A 21,465-nucleotide genomic window follows, 5' to 3' on the forward strand; every position below is an offset into this window, starting at 1 on the left:
TTCAGCATTGAACTTATATGAGTGAACAATATGAACTATTAACAGCTAATAATTTGAAAAACTTTAATTTTTTTAAATAAATATTGCATTTGTTGTAAAAATGCAAACTATTAAAATCTTACCACGGGTTATTATAACATCGTGGCATACACATGTGGCAGCATTGCGGCGAATTCGCAAATCGCCATCTCAGCTGATGCCGATTTACTATTATATTACAATTTGCTTACATTTGTAAAACTTGTTGTTTTTCAGGTAACACTGCAATTTTAAACAAAACAAGTAAAAGTTGTGCATTCAATTACGTTCGCAACGTGTCCGTTAAGGGTGACCGTCGGAAATTGTAAATTTCTTTCTAGTCCTTTCGTACAACACTAATACCATTACTTAGCGCTATATTAGTAGCTTATCTTATGTGAATATGTTTATCTAACAATAAAATCACAAAAAGCCGAATGAAACAAATATTTTAAGTATTTAATTGATAACGTTGATATAGTTGGAATAGGCACATCGATAACTAATAATGGTATCCGCAGCGCATAAACGTTTGATTATTGTGTTTACACTTGTGCTCGTCTTCCTTTTTGTCCGCTATATGCTCTTCCATGGCGCCATACTGGCTGTAAGTATATATGAATATATTACAATAATTATCAAAAGTTTAACGACATAAAATGTGTAATTTATTTCCGCCTCATTTAAACTAATAGCCACTACCAGAGCCCAAACGCTCTCCAGGTGCACCCGTGTTGGTGTCGGTGTACTATGAAGCATTGTGTGGTGATTCAAAGCATTTCATAATCAAACAATTACTGCCGGCATTTAGACAAGCTGCACCACTTATGGATATAGAATTGATACCCTATGGCAAGGCACAAACATTTATAAATTCCGATGGTGGTTATCGTTTTGAATGCCAACATGGCAATGTCGAATGCGAGGGTAACATGTATCATGCCTGTGTGATTGAAGCCGTTGAAAATCCACAAACTCGCCTCAATATGGTTGCATGTATGATACGTGATAATCGAAATCCTAAGGAGGCTATGCTTAAGGTAACTAAATAAACTGATCTAACTATATTTGTAAAGATCTTATAACTTTTGTCACCCGGCACTGCTTTGTAAGTATAGGTGCAATAAAGTGCTTTGCATGTTTATACGGTAAGAAAGCGTGCAATTATATTCATGTAAAACAAAACAATGAATGAATGATATTCACACGCTAACTTCACAACAGCTGCTGACTTATTTGCAATCGTCTGAGCACAAAAAACGCATGCATGCATATTTTTATTTTGTATACGGAATATATTGTGTGCCAACACAATTGTTTATATATTTACAAAGCTTTTTTGTCATTATTTTTTTGATTTATGTAACATTTTCTTACAGTGTGCCCGTCAACATAGCGTTGAAGACACTGATCTCATACAAAAATGCTTCAGCAGTGATCATGCTGGAGAATTGCTAAAGCTTAACGGCGACGCCACACATGCACTGCGACCGCCAGTTAGTTTTATACCCACTATCACACTGGATGGTGATCAACATCGTCAGCCAGCCATTTTAAAAGACTTGTTGGCTGAAGTATGCCGAATTATTGGCGATCCACAGAAAGTCAAAGAATATTGCGTTACATAGAAAGAACATTGGACGTTTGCCAAATGGCTAAAGATGTATGAAAAACAACGCAGCACATATGAACAACAAGTCATCCACTTGCGTGTAGGCCGTAACAAATGCATTTTTAATACTTATCATTTTGAATATTTTACCGCATGAAGTTTTTAAATTAAGCTAAAAATTTATATATATGTATGTATTTATAAAGCATTTATGAAGTAAGCACAAAATGAAAACTATGTATTTTTTAAACAACTTTTAAATGATATTACTTACTTTTTATTATGGCGTTTGTAAAATCATTATTGTTGTTGTAAATACAGCTGTAAAAACATTTGCTTGCCAAATGCCTCAATCCACCTAACATACAAGTATTTTGTCTGATTAATGAAAAAATTCCTAAAAATCTTAAAATATAAGTAAATATAACAAATCAGCCAATAGGAAATGTCACATTGATATGAATAGTGTTTACCGTATGATAACAAAATTATCTGAAGTACGTGACATATTTTTTTCTTGTGGTGACTCTCGTAATTCACATTTGCTGTTGCAAAAAATTACACTGTGCACACTTACTCCTTTTAAGTACACACTTTATTTGCAATTATAAAACCCGCCTCAAGTTCTTTGTAGTGTTGATATTGTTTTTTTACAAAATTGGTCACTTTACAACATATCCGCGAATTTATATAATTTGTTGACTTGTAGGCAACAACACAACGCACAACAATTTCTTTATAAATTGTACAACAAATGTACACAAGTTTATGCTTAAACTTCACTAACTAATAACAATCTCGTTTGGCGTAATATTAATATATATGTTTTCATTGAGTACACACGCTTTATCAATTGGCTTGTCAGCATCTGCGTTGCTATCTTTCAGCACTAAAGCAAAACGCTTCATAAGACAACTTTTGGCATCACACAAACTTAGCGCTAGATCCAACTTAACCTCTTCCTCCGCCGGCAGCAAAGCGGCATTGCGATCAAATTGCAAATTCATTACACCATTAGTTATTTGGCCTGAAGTCGCTGACGCTTTCAAACCCGGTGTAGCACTTTTTAGTGTCCAACGTTGTGGTGCCGCCTCAGTGAACTTCAATTCGTTAGTTAAATTGATATTTACATGCAACTTCAATTGGACACAGCTACGCAATGGCACACTTTTGAGCAATTGCAAGCCGCTGCTAAGTGCTGAATCGGTTTCCGTGTCACTGGTGGCGGCCGCAATTGCATTGAAGTCTAGTTTGAAGGTTTTCGCGTTAAGTGTTTTCATATCTACCAATTGTATGCGGTGATTATTGGTGTCAGCGATGTAAAGCAATTGGCCGCTGGCATCGAAACACAAGCCCGCGGGTTCATTAAATTGTAATGGCGCACCACTTTCGTCTTTAATCAACAGTGTTTCTATACAACTTGAGGCGGTGTCTATTACTTTGATTTTGTGATTATAGGTATCGGCAATAAATATTTTATCAGTTGCACTGTTATAGGTGACAGCAAGCGGATGCTGTAACTTTGCATTATACTGTTTGCCATCGATGTCACCGAATGCAAATAAATTCTGAAATGCAAATGATAAATAAATATAAAATATAGATTAATTAAATATTTTACACTTACTAATGGATTACGGTCACCGCCTACAACCGGCATTACTTTGCCATCCACCATCGACACTTTACGTATGCTGGAACTCTCACTGTCCGCAATGTAGAGAAAATTTTTGCCCAAAGCTAAGCCAGAGGGTTGTGCGAATGCGGCATTTTGTGGATATGAATTATTACGATTCTCCTCCATGCCATTACCGATAATTGCTACACATGCACGTGGATCTAACTGTCGGTATTTCCACCAAATGATACCTTCCGGAAAGTAACCCCAAATTTGATGAGTGCCAGCCATAGCCACTAAAACAATCGCTTTTTCAGGTACATTACGTTCATCTAAGTGGAATGACATATCCATGTCGCGCATACGGAACGCAGCTATGTCCCAAGGCGATGAGATGGCTTGTAGTGGACCCAATTTACCGCCCACACGATCATTACCCTGTTGTCCCGTGCCGGCAAGGGTTTCGACACGACGCGCACTCAATGTTATTTGGCGTAAAGCATGATTTTCTGTATCGGCGACAATTAAAACGTCATCATCAAGAAAATCCAGACCTTGTGGTGAGTTAAATCGTGCCGTCGCAAAATCACCATCCACGAAACCAGCCGTGCAGCCACCTATGCGTTGACGCACTACACCAGCGCTATCAAAAATTAAAACACGATGATTGCCGGCATCAGCAACAGCAAATTGTCCATTTTCGCTACGCGCAATTTTTGCCGGAAAACGTAAGTTTGACGCTGGCACCGCATCGGTGGACAATTTCAGCGGTAGCGCAGAGTTATCAATTTCACCCTTTGCTTTGTAATGACGTAATGCCTGCTCAGTAAAGCTTTGTAGAAAAGCGCCATGTCCTTCACCCATCAGTAGCAACATTGGCGCACCGCTGGGACTCAGCACCAGTAATGATGGCCAACAACGTATGCCAATTGCGCGCCATAATGTCATGTGCGCATCGTTCACGATGGGGTGTGTAATACCGTAACGTTGTACTGCAGAGAGTATGTTCGCACCATCTTTTTCATTCTCGAATTTGGGACTATGCACACCGATCACAACCAGACCACTTTCGGGTGGATAGAGTTCTTCGAGCGCATGCAACTCTGGCAAAATGTGCATACAATTGATGCAACAGTAGGTAAAGAAATCGAGCACAACTAGCTTGCCATGCAGCGACTTCAAAGGTAATGGCCGTGTAACATTGAACCAATCGAGATCTGAGGATATTTTAAACAATGGTATTCACACAAAAGATTGTGAAACAATTAATGAAAAACCTGCTTGAAATTCGATCTTCATATTTTTCACAGGTGCTAGCGCAGCGTCTGCATCCCAACGACATAGGAAATCAGCAAAGACTTTAGCTTTCTCTGTGCCATCTTTGGCACGGCGAAAACGCCCTTGCAATTCCTCAGTAGTGTAGGCCAATATATCCATAGGATCCAAAGGTTCCGTATCCATTATAGCTCCTCGCAACTGCTTGTGAAATATTGCAAAATGACCAATGCAGCCGCCCAAAAATCTTTTAAATGGCGAAGCAATTTTGATTGGTGAAATAATTGAAACACTGATTATGTACAAAAATATAGTAAATTTAGGCGATGATGAAAGTCAGTAAATGTTGCCACATCTGACAAATTTATGTAAAGCGAAAAGCAGAAATGATTGGAAAGGAAAAACAATTGGTTGAGTTGTCCGGTAACTTTGTAGAATTAGGGAAAGAATGAGAAGCCCTCAACACTTTTGAACGGGAAAGATTTAGCGACGGAAGTCATTACGAAATGGTTTAAGCGGAAGGAGGTGTGCGGAAATTGCTAAAATTGGTAAGTCAAGATAATAACGGCAACTCTTATGTGGTTACAAATTAATGGTTTAAATATTTGATGGATAAGTTGATAATTAAGTCGTGCTGTATTTATACATATAAAAAACATTTTCCACGGTAGCCCTCATTTTTATGCAAGAGTTCATATTATCTGCGCTGCAAAATGTTTGCTACAGTCTTGGAAACGGAAGTGAATCTATGGAATAAATTATTAAGGTAAATTTTGTTTATTTAATCATACATATATATGTATGTATATTAAAAAGTGCTGAATTTTCCCATATGCGCTTGTCATTTATAACCTAACTTCGCTCAAACAGACTATTCACAAGATGGCGGCATGTTAATAACTGTCAGACGCTAACGTATTAGAAACAAAAACAAGAGCTATGGTAGACATTGTGCAATTGTACCACTATTTTATATGTTTCGTTTTGACATACATAGTCAAAAAAGTGATTTTTGGAAATTAGACAAAATGTAAGAATATAATTATGCATATTGAAGTCTACACAGTAAGTAAGTAAGCACGCGATCTCCGCCGGCAATAAAAACACGAGACCGTCCAGTTCGCAGTTTTGGTCGCTTTTGACCTGCAGCAATTGTATTTTTGTTCAGGTCAAAAACTTGTTTTGTTTTTTAATTTTTTAGAGCGGCATTTGGGGTTGGAAATTATTATTTAATTTCTCAATCCAATCCTTAGAATCAGAAATGGAAGTCCTTAGCGAACAGCAATCTTCTTTTAAACAAAAAATGGCGGTTTCTCCACTATCCAACAAAATTAAAATGCAGTTGCCTTGATCCGAAGATATTTATATATTTTATTGTATAAAATAAAGGAACATCATAATTTGTTAAAGTGTGTACTTAAAATTGATAGTTTTTTACACTTGCCTTTTGAAGTGTGTGCCGTTATTGATACAAACATTTAATAAGTTTTACGTAAAATATATAGTAATTGTGTGCTAATAATGTTAAAATATTTATATATATGTATTATATACATACATATGTGTAAATATGTTATATTTATTTATATACTTTCTGTGTGTTAAATATTCTTTCTTTTTTCATAACTTCATAAATGTATATTCTGTATAGAAAGTCCTTAAATATTTTATTTCATTATTATGTTCATTTTGTTTTTTTTTTTAAGATTAAGAGAGAGAGACATATGTCAAGATTGTTTTTTTGTTTTTTCATTTTGTGGGAGAGCAAAAAAAGGTAGATTTTGCTTTTTATTGCTTTCCATTAACAATTATCTATGTATATATGTATATTGTATTGTTTTTATGTTTTTTAACGATTCTACATACTTTTCGGTGTGCGTGGGTACATAACGTAAATTCACTTTTTTGCCATAGTTAATTAATTAGATATAATGTAAAAGTGATTATGAATGACACTTAAATGACAATAGTTGAACAACAGCGAAGACAATCAAAAAAATATATATTTATTTTATTTAGTTAAAAATTTTGCTTGTTTTTTTATTTGTGTATTTATAAAGGCCCGAACAAGTTGACAGCTGGATGGTCGTCGGCAGTGTTGCCCAAAAATTGAGCATACAGTTCCTTGTAACGATCCAATGACAGACCACCGCGTTTTCTGTCGTCGTCCTGTTTTTAAATGCAAAGAAAATAAAAGTAAAGGAGTTTAATGAACGAATATTAAAAAAAATAATAATTTTAATTAAATAAAATTGTTACATTAAACACTAATAATTTACAATAGATTACTAAAAGTAATTTATTCAAAAATTAAATTATATAAATTTTTTTCAACATTATAACCATACTAATAATAAAAATAGTTAATTAAAAATAATTTGCTCAAAATTAACTAAAAAAAAAATAATTTATTTCAATTTAACTTTAACAGTATACTACCAAAAAAGTTCGTTTACTAAAAATTATTTTTTCAAAAACTAATTGTAAAAAATTATAAGTGCATACTGCTAAATAATTAAAAATAAAAATTAATTTTAATAAAATTTACTTATTACATTATTACAAGCTAATAATTAGTATATCAGGATTACTTTTTTCAAAATTAAAAAAAAAAAATTATTTTGATTACATTAAACTTTAACATTATAAAGGTGTACTACTAAATGAAATATATGTTAAAAGAGTTTATTAAAACGCTTAATTTTCTAAATTTTTAACTTACAGTTTTTTTATATTTTAATTAATAAAGTATATTACTAAATAAAAAATTTTTACTAAAAATAATTTATTCAAAAACAAATTTTAAAAATAATTCATTCAAAGATAATTTTAAGACAATATAAGAACATACAAATAAAATATAAAAATTATTTTAACAAAATTTACTTATTACAAACTTATAATTAAAATATACTATTTTACAGGGACTACTTTTTAAAATTAAAAAAAAAATATTTTGATTAAATTAAATGTTAACATTATAAAGGTATACTAAATAAAAATATATGAGTAAAAAGAATTTATTAAAAAAGAGTTTGCGAAAAAGTTAATTAACTTTAATTAACTGAAGTATGAATTAAAAACTTGTTTAATGTGATTTTAAACTTTTTTTAATTATTATTTTTTTAATTGAAAAATATTAATTCATTTAATTTTTAATTGAAAAATTAATATTTTAAATTTTTAAATTAATTTTTAACTTTAAATAATTTTTTTTAATATAATTAATTTTTTAAAATAATATTATGCCAAATTATTTTGAAATAGTTAATTAAAAATAATTCATTAAGAAATTAATTTAAACAAATTTAAAATTAAATTAATTTAGATATTATTTTAATCAAATTAATTTTTATTAAATTAGGCTAACTATTAAATGACTTACATTTAATAGAGTCTCGAATGCTTTATCGATTGGTGCAACATCATCGATAGCTATTCTGGTAATGCAGTTATAACGGTATTCCTCAACACCCACAATACCGTCACTATTGATGTCTAGGATTTTGAAATTGGCTTCAATAAATGCCCTCATTGCCTGTAGTAGAGAAGAGGGAAAAAAATTAAATGTTTGTTTTTAATAATTAAATATATTTCTAGCTGAAAGTACTGTAAATTTTACCTCTCTGCTAAAGAATTTTAATTTTTTTCAAATAACTAAAAGTTCGATATCATTCAGTTAGGGTCGTTTTTTGAATATTTGAATTCTAGTTAAATAAAGGTTTTTTACTGAAAGAAGCAGTCTTGGTTATACTAACTAGAACTTAACTGTCAGATCAAACATTGAGAAAACTGAGCTAAGTTCTTGTTAAAAAATGTTCTTTACCGAAAGAAGGAGTCTTGGCTAAGTTAACCAGAACTTATCTGACGGATGGCTGTTAACCAGATATTGAGCAAACGGACTTAAATTCTGGTTAAAAAAAGGTTATTTTGTGAGAGAAGAAGTCTTGGCTAAGTTAACCAGAACTTAACTGACAGATGGCTGCTAACCAAACATTGAGAAAGCGGCCCTAAATTGATATTCTACATGACTAGTGTCGATAAATTTATCATCTTACATAATTCAGAATTTTACTCTAATTATGTGACTGTTCCCTATTTCAAAATATTTGAAGGAGTTTTAACCCCTTCTGAACTTCAAAAAATCAATTTTCTTTTCAGAGTTGGTGAGGAAAATTTCTCCGAAAAGGCTGGTCAACTTGAAATTTTAACACGATCTTCTAGATATATTTGTTAGGCCACGATCGAAGGAATAAGGTTTTCGATTATAAATTGAATTTTTCATGCCCATCTGAAGTGCAAATTTCTGTCTCAGTAAAAAACACTTTTTTAGGAAGCCGGAATTTTGTCAAAAATTTAAATTTTTTCTAGTTCTTCGATCTATATCTGTATTCCTCTATATTAGCAATATTTTCTTTTGTTTTAGATTTTTATACGTATTCATAAATCACTGAAAACGCTTACCTGGGGGAATTCGTCGTATTTCTTGCCAACGCAAGTTTTTCGTACGGCTTCTTTGAATTCGGCATTTGAAATTTTACCGTCCTAAAGCAAAAAGACATTAAATAAATAATGTAAATTAAAACTGTAAACAAATGAAATATTTATGACGTTTATTTACTTTGTCATCATCAGCAATTTCTGAGATTTCATCCCACAAGTTCTTCATAAGTTTTTGATATTCTTCAATGCGGGCAGCACTGCAGTCGCCTTTGCCCTCCACAACGCATGCTCGTACAGCCATGCACTGGAAGTCATTTTGATCCAGATAGCCATTGTTGTCGATATCTGAAATAAAGAAAGTGGGAGTGATTAAGGGGTTACATACAGTTAGAATTTTCGAACAAATTTTATTTTATTTTCTTAATGTACAAATATTTAAGAATACACACAGAAAATTTCGTATCGTTCCGAGGAATATTTTGAAAGTTACAGGGTTTTTTCACAGTGCTTGGAAGTGCATTCCAAACTTTAAACGTTTTTTCTCAAAATGATGTTTTCAAAGTCGGTGACCCACATTACTCGAAAACGGCTAAACCGATAGTCTCAAATTTTAACGTGAGCTTCTTAAATATATTTTTTAGATTTTTTCTCACGATAAATATATATTAGATATAAATATATATCTTTTTATAAAAAATTTAGGTTCGAAATTTTGGTCAAAAATCGATTTTTTATAAACCGCTATTATGTCAAATCATTTTATTTCACTTATTCTTCCCATTAATTACTTGATTTAACACTACTTTAACGAAATCTGTTTGGTTTTCTAATTTCAGAGGACCCAGTTCAGAGATATGGTGTTCACCGCAAAACGTCTTTTTTGAGAGGAGCTTCGGAGATCAGCTGTAGTTCCTTGCCAAATAAATATTTTTATTAATACTAAGCATTAAAATGCAGTCAAAAGATACCATAATATGTGTACAAATTTTTGGATCTATCAGTTGGACTCTGTTGAATGGATTCATGGCGAACCACACCACAGTAATCAAGGAAAACGATGGGCATCACTATGATTTTTACCAACTATGGTGGGGTTTTGTGACTTCGTGCCATTCGCTAGATTGTTGAACAGCTTCGACGTCATATATTATGAACTCACGTCATCAGTAATGATCCGTTTATTTGAAGGTATGAGCCTCAGGTACGTTATCAAGCATTTCTTTTGCGATCTCTACTCAACGTAATTTTTGCAAAGAATCGAATGCTTTGTTCCTCTCAAATAGATACATGTGTTCATGATATATTGGACTCTTCCACACACTTCTGCAACTTTTTTAAGGATTCCGTAGCCGTAATTTTATCAGAAACACAGAAATTTATGCAAAATCGTAGTTAAATTTTTTTCCGACCTTGTCAAATATGATCAGATGGTATATGCATTTAACGAACTCTGCGATTTGCGTGAGCTTTTGTGTGGAAAAATCCCTAACTTTAGTAGTCCTATGTGTTATTTACTTTTATCGAGTCTGAAATAGTATTCTGTGACCCTTTATTAATAATTTTTTGGGTCCCTTAGCACAAAAATTGGCATGAAGAGGGTCTCCTCCCAAATTAATGCTATATTTAATGGCAGCGATATATAGTACCTAGGCATAATACTGGACCCCAAATTAACCTTCTGATTACAAATCCAGCATGCAGCAGGAAATCGTCTCTTAGCAGAATAATGGTCAACATAGGAGGCCCCACACAAGAAAAGAGAAGACTCTTAATGACAAAAACTATAAGCGTCTTACTAAACGGATCAGAGATTTGGGTAGATGTGCTAAAAACAAAAACTGGCGTATGGTATTGACCAGAGTGTATTAGTCATAAGTGGTAAAGCTCGAGTTGACCGAATAAAGAAAGAAACTATACTCGCATGAAAACGAAGATGGGAGAATAAGAGTCGCGGCAATTGGTTTAGTGACCTGAAAATGGAATATACCGTTGCTATGACGGCGCCGTTCGCAACAGCTCGGACTGACGTATGGAACGACTTAGCGCATTTTACGTCAAGATCTTTAATTTAAAGCATATCAAAATACAGCTTGTGCAACTCGACCTTCCCAAGAAACATAGCTTCACTCTATGGGCTCTTGAAAAGTTCCAAGAAGATTCGACGTTTTCGAGCCAAATTTTGTTCAGCGATAAGCCCCATTTCTGACTCCAGGGGTATGTAAACAAGCATCATTCTTACATTTTGGACAAAGAGTAGTCTGAAGAGATTGAAAAGCTGCCATTTCATCCAGAAAAAACAACGGGTTGGTGTGCCGGTGGAATCACCAAGATCGTGTGATATCACACCGTTAGACTTTTTCCTGCGGATATATGTATATATTCAAAGTCCAATATCTATGCGGACAATCCCGTTTAGATTTAGACCTTGGAGCAAAACATTACGCCTGCCATTCGCCAGTTACCAGTCAAATTCTCGAACGAGTCATCGAAATTGGACTACACGAATGGACCATCTGAGACGTAGCCTCGGCCAACAAGAGATAATCTCTAAGAAATAAATAACAAAGAATGTTCTTTCCAATGATAATAAACATTCCTCATTAAAATTGAAATTTCCGTGTTTTTTCTTTAAAAAAACAGGTAACTGAGAACGAAGATAGTTCTTCTTAATAGTAAACAAAAAATATTTAAAATAATTATATATAGTAACTGCAGCGAATATCACCCCTAAAATATAAAAATCTAATATTTCACAGAAATTATATACATACATATATGTAATGTATAACACTTCGTAGTTGCTTGGTCCTTGCTGGTAATATGTCTGCAGCATTTATAAATAGCGTCTCTGCAGCACTAAAGCTATTGCACAGTGAATAGGAAAATTGTTGAGCGTTTGTCTATTCGTGTACAGTTACTATCAGCAGATCTGGGTACTTTAATTGCACGCACACAACCAAACAAACACTCAGCTAAGCGCTTAAGTCAAACAAGCGCGTGTGTGTGTGCGTTGTAAAAGCTTTCGCCCGCCAAAATGTATTTGTAGAACAGACCGAGCACACAAAAAGCTAAAACAACTGCACGCCCAGAAATTTATATGCTCTATTACTTTTAATTAAATTAATTTTAAATGTATAACATAAGTTGTATTTATCAATTTCCCGGTGCATAAAAAATCTTAGTCAACCGAATTCTTGCACTTGGGCGCAGACACACACGCTTATACGTACATTTATGTGATTGTGTATGTGTTTAGTTAAATATGTTTTGCTTGCTTGTGTGCGAATTGCTGGGTGCGCTGAACAACTTGTGAATTTTTGCAGATACTACAAATTTATATTCACACACAAACACATTTTTGCGCACACATTTGCATTCTTACATATATACATACATATGTATATTGTACTATATAGAGAAGTAAATATTATTCTGATTGAAAGTGAAAGAAAATTTAATATTTTTGAGTAAATAAATTTACGATTACTAAATATCTCATATTCAATTTAATTTTTTTCTAAAATATTGATTTCTGCAAATTTTGCAAACATAACGGTAGACGGGTATTTTTATACTCTTGCAACATGTTGCTACTGAGTATAATAGTTTTGTTCATCTAACGGTTGTATGTATCACCTAAAACTAAGCGATATAGATATATGGTTATCAGAATGACGAGAAAAGTTGAAATCTGTGTGACTGTTTGTCTGTCCGTTCAAGAAGTAACTTGAGTAAAAATTTATATATCTTGAAGAAGCTTGCTATGCGCTTCCCTTAGTAAAAAAATGCGAGTTCGTAGATGGACGTTATCGTACCAAATTATAAATTACCATATCTAAACACTAAATTAAGATATAAAACTCTAATGGCATAGGGGATCGCAATTGCAAAGGGCATCTGTGGGCAAAACATTTTGAAAAAGCGCACATGGCCCCACCCTCTCATAAAATGTAACGTATCTACATAACACCTATGTAAATCACTAAAGCTACAACAATCAAATTCGCCTAGCGCAAATATTATAAGAACTCCTATCGACAGTGTGAAAATGGATGAAATCGGATGGTAACCCCATTCACTCCCCATATAACGGTAATGTTATAAATTACTAAAAGTGCGATAAATATGAATAACTAAATACGCCACTGACATTAAATTCAGAAAGAATCCTTTCCTGATAGTATTATGTCTGTGTACTACAAAAGGGTAGAATTGGGTCAGTACTTTCCTTAGCCTCCTTGTACCTAATACAATATAAAGGTTTTCGAGCTTTTGCGAGACTTTATACCGTATATATTTGAAATGATTTTCTATTGGGTTTAAAGTGGAAGCACTTATACTGACTAATAAGAAGAAGTAAAGCATCTTTTATGAAGATATTTATCTTGATTTTTATCAGTCTGTTTGTATGACAGCTATATGATATAGTGATGCGATATCAGCGGTTCCGACAAATAAGCAGCTTCTTGAAGATAAAAGGAAATATGCAAAGTTTTGGATCGGTATCTCAAAAACAGTTTGTCACGCTGATCACTTATCTTCTTCTTTACTGGCGTAGACACCGTTTACGCGGTTATAGCTGAGTTAACAACAGCGCGCCAGTAGCTTCTCCTTTTTGCTATGTGGCGCCAATTGGAAATTCCAAGCGAAGCCTCCTAGTCTTTCGAACGGAGTAGAGGTCTTCCTCTTCCTCTGCTTTCCCCGGCGGCTACTGCGTCGAATACTTTCAGAGCTGGATTATTTTCATCCTTTCAGACTACATGACCTAGCCAGCGCAGCCGCTGTCTTTTAATTCGCTGAACCATGTCAATGGCGTCTCATACAGCTCATCGTCCCATCGACTGTGGTATTTACCGTGGTAAACGCGTAAAGGACCACAAATCTTTCGGAGAGCTTTTCTCTCGAAAACTCGTAACGTCTACTCATCAGATGTTGTCATCGTCCAAGCCTCTGCACCAATAGCAGGATGGGAATTATAAGTGACTTATAAAGTTTGGTTTTTGTTCGTCGAGAGAGGACTTCACTTCTCAATTGCCTACTCAGTCCGAAGTAGCACCTGTTGGCAAGAGTTATTCTGCGTGGGATTTCGAGGCTGACATTTTCTACGACTTCGAAGTTATGACTGTCAACAGTGACATAGGAGCCTACTTTGCTTCGCTACCTCATCCATTCTGGAGAAAGCAGAACTAACGGCGCGGGTGTTGAGACCAATGATATCGATGTCATCGGAGTACGCCAGCAGCGCCGGTGAGAAAACACATCACAAACAATAACCCAGAAGCTTTAGAAAATTTTTTGATTCAACTGAGTTAAACGAAATGTTGTAATAACAGAGAGGGCACAGTAGAACATAAGTTTCCTTAATGTATTAATATATTGGACCTGCACTGTCAAGCATTGGACGCCAATAGCAGAATAATTGTGTTCCATTAGGACAACGCCAGACCATACACATCGATACTGACTCGTTAGAAGCTCTAGGAACTTGGTTAGAAAGTTCTTCTGTATCCAGCTTATAGTCAGGACCTTCTTCTTTATTGGCATAGACACCACTTACGCGGTTATAACCGGACCGGCCTCGGCACCGAGTAAACTACCTATTCCTGTCTATAGCGCATGATTTTGCTGATAAAAAATCGTATCAACAGAAACTTGTGAAAATCGACTTTCCTGGTTATTTGCCAATATGGAAGAGCGTTTCTACAAGAGTTTATGTATGAAGTAACCTTCAAAATGGATGGGTCACCCTGTATATGAAATGATTTACAGTTCACTACATAGCTTAAACAAAACTAGGAAACTAATTGTAGCTTAATAACATAATCTTTTTCCGGGTCCCGTTTTGTCACACCAGTACGGTACATCTACCTATCAACAAAATTTTAAAATTACAGAACTTCTTCGGTGTTTCGTTAAAATTAAGAAAATACTTGTACTTGTGTATGTTTTGTCCGATATAGGGAGTAAAGTTTTATACGAAGACATTGACATAGTTGAGAGAATTAAGAGACATCGGCTAAGCTGGCTAGGTCATATCGTCCGAATGGACGAAAACACTCTAACTCTGAGAGTATTCGACGCACTATCCGCCGGTGGAAGCAGAGGAAGAGGAAGACTTCTACTCCTTTGGGAAGACTAGGTTGAGACGGACCTGGCTTCACTTGGAATCTCTAACTAACACCAAACAGCGAAAGGAAAGATTGACGCGCTTTTGTAAACTCGGCTATAACCTCGTAAGCGGTGTCTAGCAGAAGCAGGGAGTAAAGTTTAGCGGACATAGATTCAAAATTTTTTTACGATAGAAGATTTCAAGTGCCGTCGGCTGATCTCGACATGAACCACTGAGCGTATTTATGACAATTCATCAATTTACATATGTTGTCAACACGGCAACATTCCTCAAAACTATCTAGTGGAAAACAACAACATAACATATATGGTTATGTGATTAATCTCTTACTCTTGATTTCTCGCTTCGATGCCTCGGAGTTAGTCAATATTAAATTTAATATACATTGCCTTAAGTTGAGAACTGATATTTACCACAAGCAAGCTATGAGTTTTCAAGTTTTTCACAGGTATCTCAGGTATGCAGATTTCAGCTAATATATTTTTTAGACTTTGTTTATTTGATGTCTTTTCCTTTAGTAACAAAATGTAGTCAAAGTAAATAAAATCTGTGTTGGTCGTAGAACAAGAAGAAGAAGAAGAAGCATGGCGCGGTTCCCTAAATTTCGCTGCAAAGTCATATACTACTTAGTATTTACTACTTCCTCACAGACAGACATGTACAAACAAACATATGTATGCATGTAAGTGTGTATATGCGGTCGATAGCAGAGTAGGTGCTAGCATGTGCGTATTGATATATAAAATTTCGTTGAAAATTTTTGGCGAAAACTGCTTACATTAACGAAACACATTAATTTCAAAACAATATTTATATCAGCACATAAATTTTCGCCAGATTCGGTTCGAATGTAAATTGTGCATTGTTACAGGTGTGGGGTTAAACTATTCAAACGGTGTTTTTTTTTTTTTTTTTTGATTTTTGAGTTTTGTTTTTTGTTGCTGCACATATGCGCATACTTAATTACACTATAGTAAATAGTTGCTGCTAATGAAAGATTATGATGTACCGCAGATGTGCACTCCATATATCCACATGTCTACATATACATACATACATACTATATACATATGTATGTACATATATACATATATTATTTATTAAACAAGTATACTGGTGATGTACGCTTTGCTATGAAGTGTCTAAATTCATACAAATTAACTTTGCCTGTTTATTTATGTGTCATTTGTTAATTATTAACTATTTTCTAAAATTTTCTTGGCACACTTACCATACATATACCGTACAACAAAGTCTACACGGTTATCCCAGGAGTATGACATTTTTTTTGTTTTTTGTCGGTGGTTTTTTATATCACACACAATCTAAAATAGTTATAATGAAATACAAAAAAAAAGTTTTAACACTTTAAATAAAAAAAATCTTTGTTTTTATTAAAAATGTAGTTTCACATTTGAAAGCTGCGTTACTGAAAAATTAGTCTTTTGTATGTTTATTTTAATTCTTTTTAAATTTCTTTAATTTTTAATATCTTTTGCATGCATATCACTAAAAAAAAATTAAATATTAAATGCAGCTATTTAATTATTTTGATAAATTTTTTTATTTTTTTTTATTTTTTGGAATTTTTTTTATATTTTTCTTAAATTTTATTGTTTATTATTTATTTTTATTTGAAAGTTATTTTTTAATTATTTAATTTTTTATTTTGTTTATCATTTTTAATTGCTTTTATGCGCATTTATTTATTTATTTTTAATGTACTTTGTTTTTATTTTTTAGAAAATTCTGTTAAAATGATTTAAAAAGTATTTTTGTTAGTTTCCCAATTCGAAATTTATATTTATTTAATTTTTTATTTTATAAATTATTTTTAATTATTATTAAATGCAACTATTTATTTATTTTTTATTTTTTGATTTTTGTTTTTTTTTAATTTTTTATAATTTTCATAAATTTTATTTTTGATTTTATAAATAAAAAATTATATTTATTTTAATGAATTTATGTATTTTTGTTGATTTTTGTTTTTATTATTGGGAAATAAAAATTTATATTTATTTAATTTTATATTTCATAGATTAATATAGCTTATTTTTTACTAATATTAAATGCATCCATTTATTTATTTTTGTTTTTATTTTTCGAAAACTCTTTCATAATTTTCTTAAATTTTATTGTTGGTTTTCTAATTAAAAATTTGTATTTATTTTGTTTTATTTTTTATAAATAGTTTTTAATTATTATAATATTCATATATTTTATATTTTTATTGAGTTTTGTTTTTATTTTTTTAGAAAATTGTCTTGTTATTGTTTTCTTAAATTTTTTTGTTGGGTTTCAAATTAAAAAAATTAATTTAATTTATTATATACATATTATACAGTTTATTACATATTTAATATTTTATATTTAAGTATTAATTGCTTGCACTTCTTATAACTTATTTAAACTAATAATTTCAATTAAATAAATTTATTCATACTTTAAAAAATGATTTGTATTTACTTGATTTCTTTTTTTTACTTTACTGTCTTTTCAAATTATTGTCTCAAATTATTGTTAAGTAAAGTTATTTTTTTTAATGTTTCGTAAAATTATTTCTAATCATATCAATTTATTTTATTTTTGAAATAAAAATTAATAATTATTTCAATTTATTTTATTTTTAAAATAAAAGTTTCCAATTCGTTTTAAATAAATTAGTTGTTCTTTTATAAATTTGATTATTAATTATTTATCTTTCTTTATTTTTAATTTCTTTTTAAATTAAGACTTTAAATTTTGTACTAAAAAAAATTTATAAGTTTAATTATTAAAATATTGTTTAATTGTTTAAATTTATGTGCCAAATATTATTTGTTATTTTTTTTTATAAATGTATGCTATTTTTTAATATAATCTTATGTAAATATTTCAGTTAAACTTTCCATCTTATAAGTAATATATATTTTTATTAATTCTTTTTTTTTTTAATTTATTTTTTGAAAATTAAAAAGCTTTTATACTGCTTTTATGAAATTCCCTGACATTCTTATTTTATTACAAATTTTTTTTTATTATTTATTTTTTATTTAGTTATATTTTTTAAGCAATTTCTATAATTTTTTAATAAAAGTTAATAATATCTTAATAAATTTAATAATGAAAACCAAAAAAAATTGCTATTAAAAAATTTAAAAATTATTATTGAACTTTTTGTTTTGTTTTTTGCTTTTGATATTTCTATCATTTTTTAATAAAAGTCAATAATTTTTTAATTAAGTTTCATAATTAAAGCAAAAAATTGTTTTTGATTTTTTTTAATGTTTTGCTTTTGATATTTCAAATAATTATTTAAAAATAATTTAAAATTATTTAATTTGTTTTTAACATTTGTTTTGAAATATAAAGAGACATAACTTTTATGATATTATTTTATTTATTGATATATTTTATGTTTTTATTTTATTGTAATATTTTTTATGTATTTAGCTAAGCTGTATTTTTAATTAAATAATTTGTTTTTTTTTTATAAATATACATATGTATTATATGTAATTTTTTACTTATATTGTAAGCTAATATTTAGTTTATTTTAGTCATATTGTTTTATTATTTTATTAATATTATATACGATTATTTTTTTCCATTTTTTGTGATTTTTTCATTTATTCATAATTTTATCAAATTGACTTCGACAAATTTTTAATAATTAGTCACGTAAAAATTTGTCGAAGTCAATTTGATAAAATTATGAATAAATAAATTGTCGTCATACTGTCTTATTTTATTTACAAATACATATTTTATATATAAATATTACTTTTAAATTTTTTGTGATTTTTTCATTTATTCATAATTTTTTCTAATTAACTTCCACCATTTTTGTTAATTATATGACATTTAATTCAATTTTATTTTATATATTTTTAGTTAATACTCCAACTTTTTTTAAGAAAATTTACTTTCATTTTTATTTTTTTTTTAATTTTTGGCAGTTATTCTAATTATTTATTCATTTTATAATAACTTTAAATTTATTTCATTTCAATTTTCAAATATATTCTCCAACAACGTGTCAACTTAACAATTTTATTTAATTTATACTGTTGTTATATGTTATTAATAATTTTATTTTAACCAACTTCTTTTTTATTATTTATATTTTTTGATTAATAATTTCTTTTTATGTTATTAAATTTCTTTTCTTTTCAATTTTGTTCAAATACAAAGTAAATCTTGCAGCTTCTTATTAGTTTAATTCACAATTTATTAGTATGGGGTTTTTTTCTCGCGCTCTACCTGAGTGCCGTTTCGCTTCTGATCGACTGAATGTATTGTGACTATCAAGTGAGCTTCAAAGCACCGCCAAACAATGCGAAATTTTCACTTGCCACATTTTCATACAACATTGCTGATGCTCGAATGCTTAGTAACAACAAATTCACAAAAATGTTTGTAAACATTCGATTCAGCTCGATACGATTAAATTGTTGTTGTTGTTGCTGCTGTTGTTATTATTATTACGACTATCGCCATTGTAGTATTTTAGTCAATTGTTACAATTACATGATGAAAATGTGTGTCGGTGTGTGTGTGGGTGCATGAAGCCGCCTTCGTAGACGCAAATGTGGCCAGCATCACCGATTCAGGGTCGTCATCATCTGTTTGCGCCCAAATACTACGTGTGTATGTATGTGTGTGTGCTGTGGTTAGTTGCCCATTTGCTGCGTTTGCTCAGCCGGCCAAAAGTGTCCGTCCGAACGTATAAATTTTCGCAAAGCAAAAACAGAAACAATAACAAAAACAAAAACAAATAAATAAACAAATTGCGCGATTTACAGTTACAGAGGTTGCCAGTTGCATGTTGCACACTCTTTTCTCAACATTGGCATCTGCCCGCACACGTGCATTTGCTGGCGTTTAAGTGTGTGTATGCACTTGTATGTACATATGTATGTATGTAATTTAACATTTGGGATATTTTACTCAGCCAACTGTTAAGAATTGCAGATCACCGCCTATCACCGGGAAGGTCGAACGTTCTACTTTAAAATATCTTCTTTAAAAACATACACATATACACTTACATATACATACACCTACATTCATTGAACAATAGGTACATAGTTTCAGCAAAATATCATGAAAGCAGCATTTTTGAAACCACCTGCCAAAAATGCTGCATTTTCATATTTATGAGCATATTATTCGCTCAATAACTTTGAGATGCCACCACGCGCGCTATTTGTACACACACATCCACACATACAACTATAGTGTATTGTGAGCTATAAACGCCCGTGTCTGTTCGTACGAAAAACGGAAACGGAAATGATAAGTGTCGGTAATTTGCAATTAGTTTGGTATTTCGAAATATTTTTTTTACGATTTCTCTGCTTATTCTACAAGTCATAATTTCATCTCTTCTCTTATCGCTTTTTCAATATAACTGTAGAGCCATTCAGTATTTTCATATCTGACTTTTGGAATTTGGAATTTTTCGAACTTTGGTGTCTTTGCTTTTCCCCTGGCATCAGAAAATTTTCACAATCACTCAACGCTGAATCCTGTGCAATTTCAATGTCTTCACCTCAGAGATTTCTAAATCATTTTTGGATTGATTATACAGGTTCGATATGTGTTGTATTTCTTAAAACGGCTGATAGGAATCAGAATTCTTCCATGCAGCTTAGGCAGATGGCGTCGAACAAGAATCAATCTCCCCGAGACAAATTCCGCCTTCTTGTAGCATTCTATACAGGGCATTGTAGGCTCAGGCAGCACTTGTTCTAATTGGGCATAGTCTCTTACGCAAACTACCACTTTTGCGACATGGAACAAGAAACTCTTGAACACATGAAGACCCTAGGTTCCATCTACGTAGACAGGAACACATCATGCAAGCTACTGGAATTGTTCAGAATACAGGACCTTTGTGACTATATGTGATATAGGAGAGGTGCAAAGCCTCAATTTTTTATCTATCTATCTAACCAAATAGGAGTCGAGCTTTTCTTCACTTTGGAACCCACACATTATAATAGCACAGAAACTGTGTAAATTGCTACTGGTAACCAATTTTTTGTTGAATTTGTTTCTGATAGAGTTCAATACAAACTGTTCAAGCAACTAATTGTTCTTTCCAGAGATGAAATATAGCATCTAAAAGGGTTTTATAAAGGTCACTGCAAGATAAGTTGTGAAATGTGGGGTTTCCCAATAAGTGAATAAGTGAAAGAGTGATATGATTTCTTAAAAAAAAAACACATTAATTGTTTAAGAAATTCAAGTATTTTTTTATTGAATTTGAATAACATATTGATACAATTAGGTATTGAACGACGACTTCTTTTGCAGGAAAGAATTCGGTGAAACCAATTTTCGAGAGAGAGTCTGGTTTATTGCTGTAGTCCACTGACTACA

The 21,465-nt window shown here is 31.6% G+C and overlaps 3 protein-coding genes across 3 annotated transcripts; 1 reads left to right on the top strand and 2 right to left on the bottom strand.

Annotated features, from left to right (window-relative positions):
• Nucleotides 1–231: 231 nt before the first annotated feature.
• On the top strand, nt 232–1,891 carry LOC120768006 (gamma-interferon-inducible lysosomal thiol reductase). Its single transcript, XM_040094431.1, has 3 exons — nt 232–625; nt 714–1,058; nt 1,398–1,891. Exons 1-3 carry the CDS (start codon nt 527–529, stop codon nt 1,644–1,646), a joined length of 693 nt encoding a protein of 230 aa, XP_039950365.1. The 5' UTR covers nt 232–526; the 3' UTR covers nt 1,647–1,891.
• Nucleotides 1,892–2,188: 297 nt separating this feature from the next.
• Nucleotides 2,189–4,819, bottom strand: LOC120768005 (NHL repeat-containing protein 2). The gene is made up of 3 exons (XM_040094430.1): nt 4,526–4,819; nt 3,258–4,465; nt 2,189–3,198 (listed from the first exon to the last, which is right to left on the bottom strand). Exons 1-3 carry the CDS (start codon nt 4,707–4,709, stop codon nt 2,413–2,415), a joined length of 2,178 nt encoding a protein of 725 aa, XP_039950364.1. The 5' UTR covers nt 4,710–4,819; the 3' UTR covers nt 2,189–2,412.
• Nucleotides 4,820–6,215: 1,396 nt separating this feature from the next.
• On the bottom strand, nt 6,216–19,394 carry LOC120769538 (sarcoplasmic calcium-binding protein, alpha-B and -A chains). The gene is made up of 6 exons (XM_040096583.1): nt 19,342–19,394; nt 16,328–16,421; nt 9,145–9,311; nt 8,988–9,068; nt 7,909–8,061; nt 6,216–6,692 (listed from the first exon to the last, which is right to left on the bottom strand). Exons 2-6 carry the CDS (start codon nt 16,377–16,379, stop codon nt 6,576–6,578), a joined length of 570 nt encoding a protein of 189 aa, XP_039952517.1. The 5' UTR covers nt 16,380–16,421; nt 19,342–19,394; the 3' UTR covers nt 6,216–6,575.
• Nucleotides 19,395–21,465: the final 2,071 nt, after the last annotated feature.

The sequence above is a fragment of the Bactrocera tryoni genome, chromosome 2 (genome assembly GCF_016617805.1).
Source record: "Bactrocera tryoni isolate S06 chromosome 2, CSIRO_BtryS06_freeze2, whole genome shotgun sequence".
In the NCBI taxonomy this organism is placed as follows: domain Eukaryota; kingdom Metazoa; phylum Arthropoda; class Insecta; order Diptera; family Tephritidae; genus Bactrocera; species Bactrocera tryoni.

Excerpts from the sequence above, each read along its gene's own strand:
- LOC120768006 (XM_040094431.1), top strand. The coding sequence starts at position 527 with ATGGTATCCGCAGCGCATAAACGTTTGATTATTGTGTTTACACTTGTG. Across the intron at positions 626-713 it reads TCCATGGCGCCATACTGGCT|CCACTACCAGAGCCCAAACG; the intron begins GTAAGTATATAT and ends TTAAACTAATAG. Across the intron at positions 1,059-1,397 it reads CTAAGGAGGCTATGCTTAAG|TGTGCCCGTCAACATAGCGT; the intron begins GTAACTAAATAA and ends ATTTTCTTACAG.
- LOC120768005 (XM_040094430.1), bottom strand. The coding sequence starts at position 4,709 with ATGGATACGGAACCTTTGGATCCTATGGATATATTGGCCTACACTACT. Across the intron at positions 4,466-4,525 it reads GAAGATCGAATTTCAAGCAG|ATCTCGATTGGTTCAATGTT; the intron begins GTTTTTCATTAA and ends AAATATCCTCAG. Across the intron at positions 3,199-3,257 it reads GCGGTGACCGTAATCCATTA|AATTTATTTGCATTCGGTGA; the intron begins GTAAGTGTAAAA and ends TTTGCATTTCAG.
- LOC120769538 (XM_040096583.1), bottom strand. The coding sequence starts at position 16,379 with ATGTCATACTCCTGGGATAACCGTGTAGACTTTGTTGTACGGTATATG. Across the intron at positions 9,312-16,327 it reads TGTTGTACGGTATATGTATG|ATATCGACAACAATGGCTAT; the intron begins GTAAGTGTGCCA and ends TCTTTATTTCAG. Across the intron at positions 8,062-8,987 it reads AATACGACGAATTCCCCCAG|GCAATGAGGGCATTTATTGA; the intron begins GTAAGCGTTTTC and ends TCTCTACTACAG.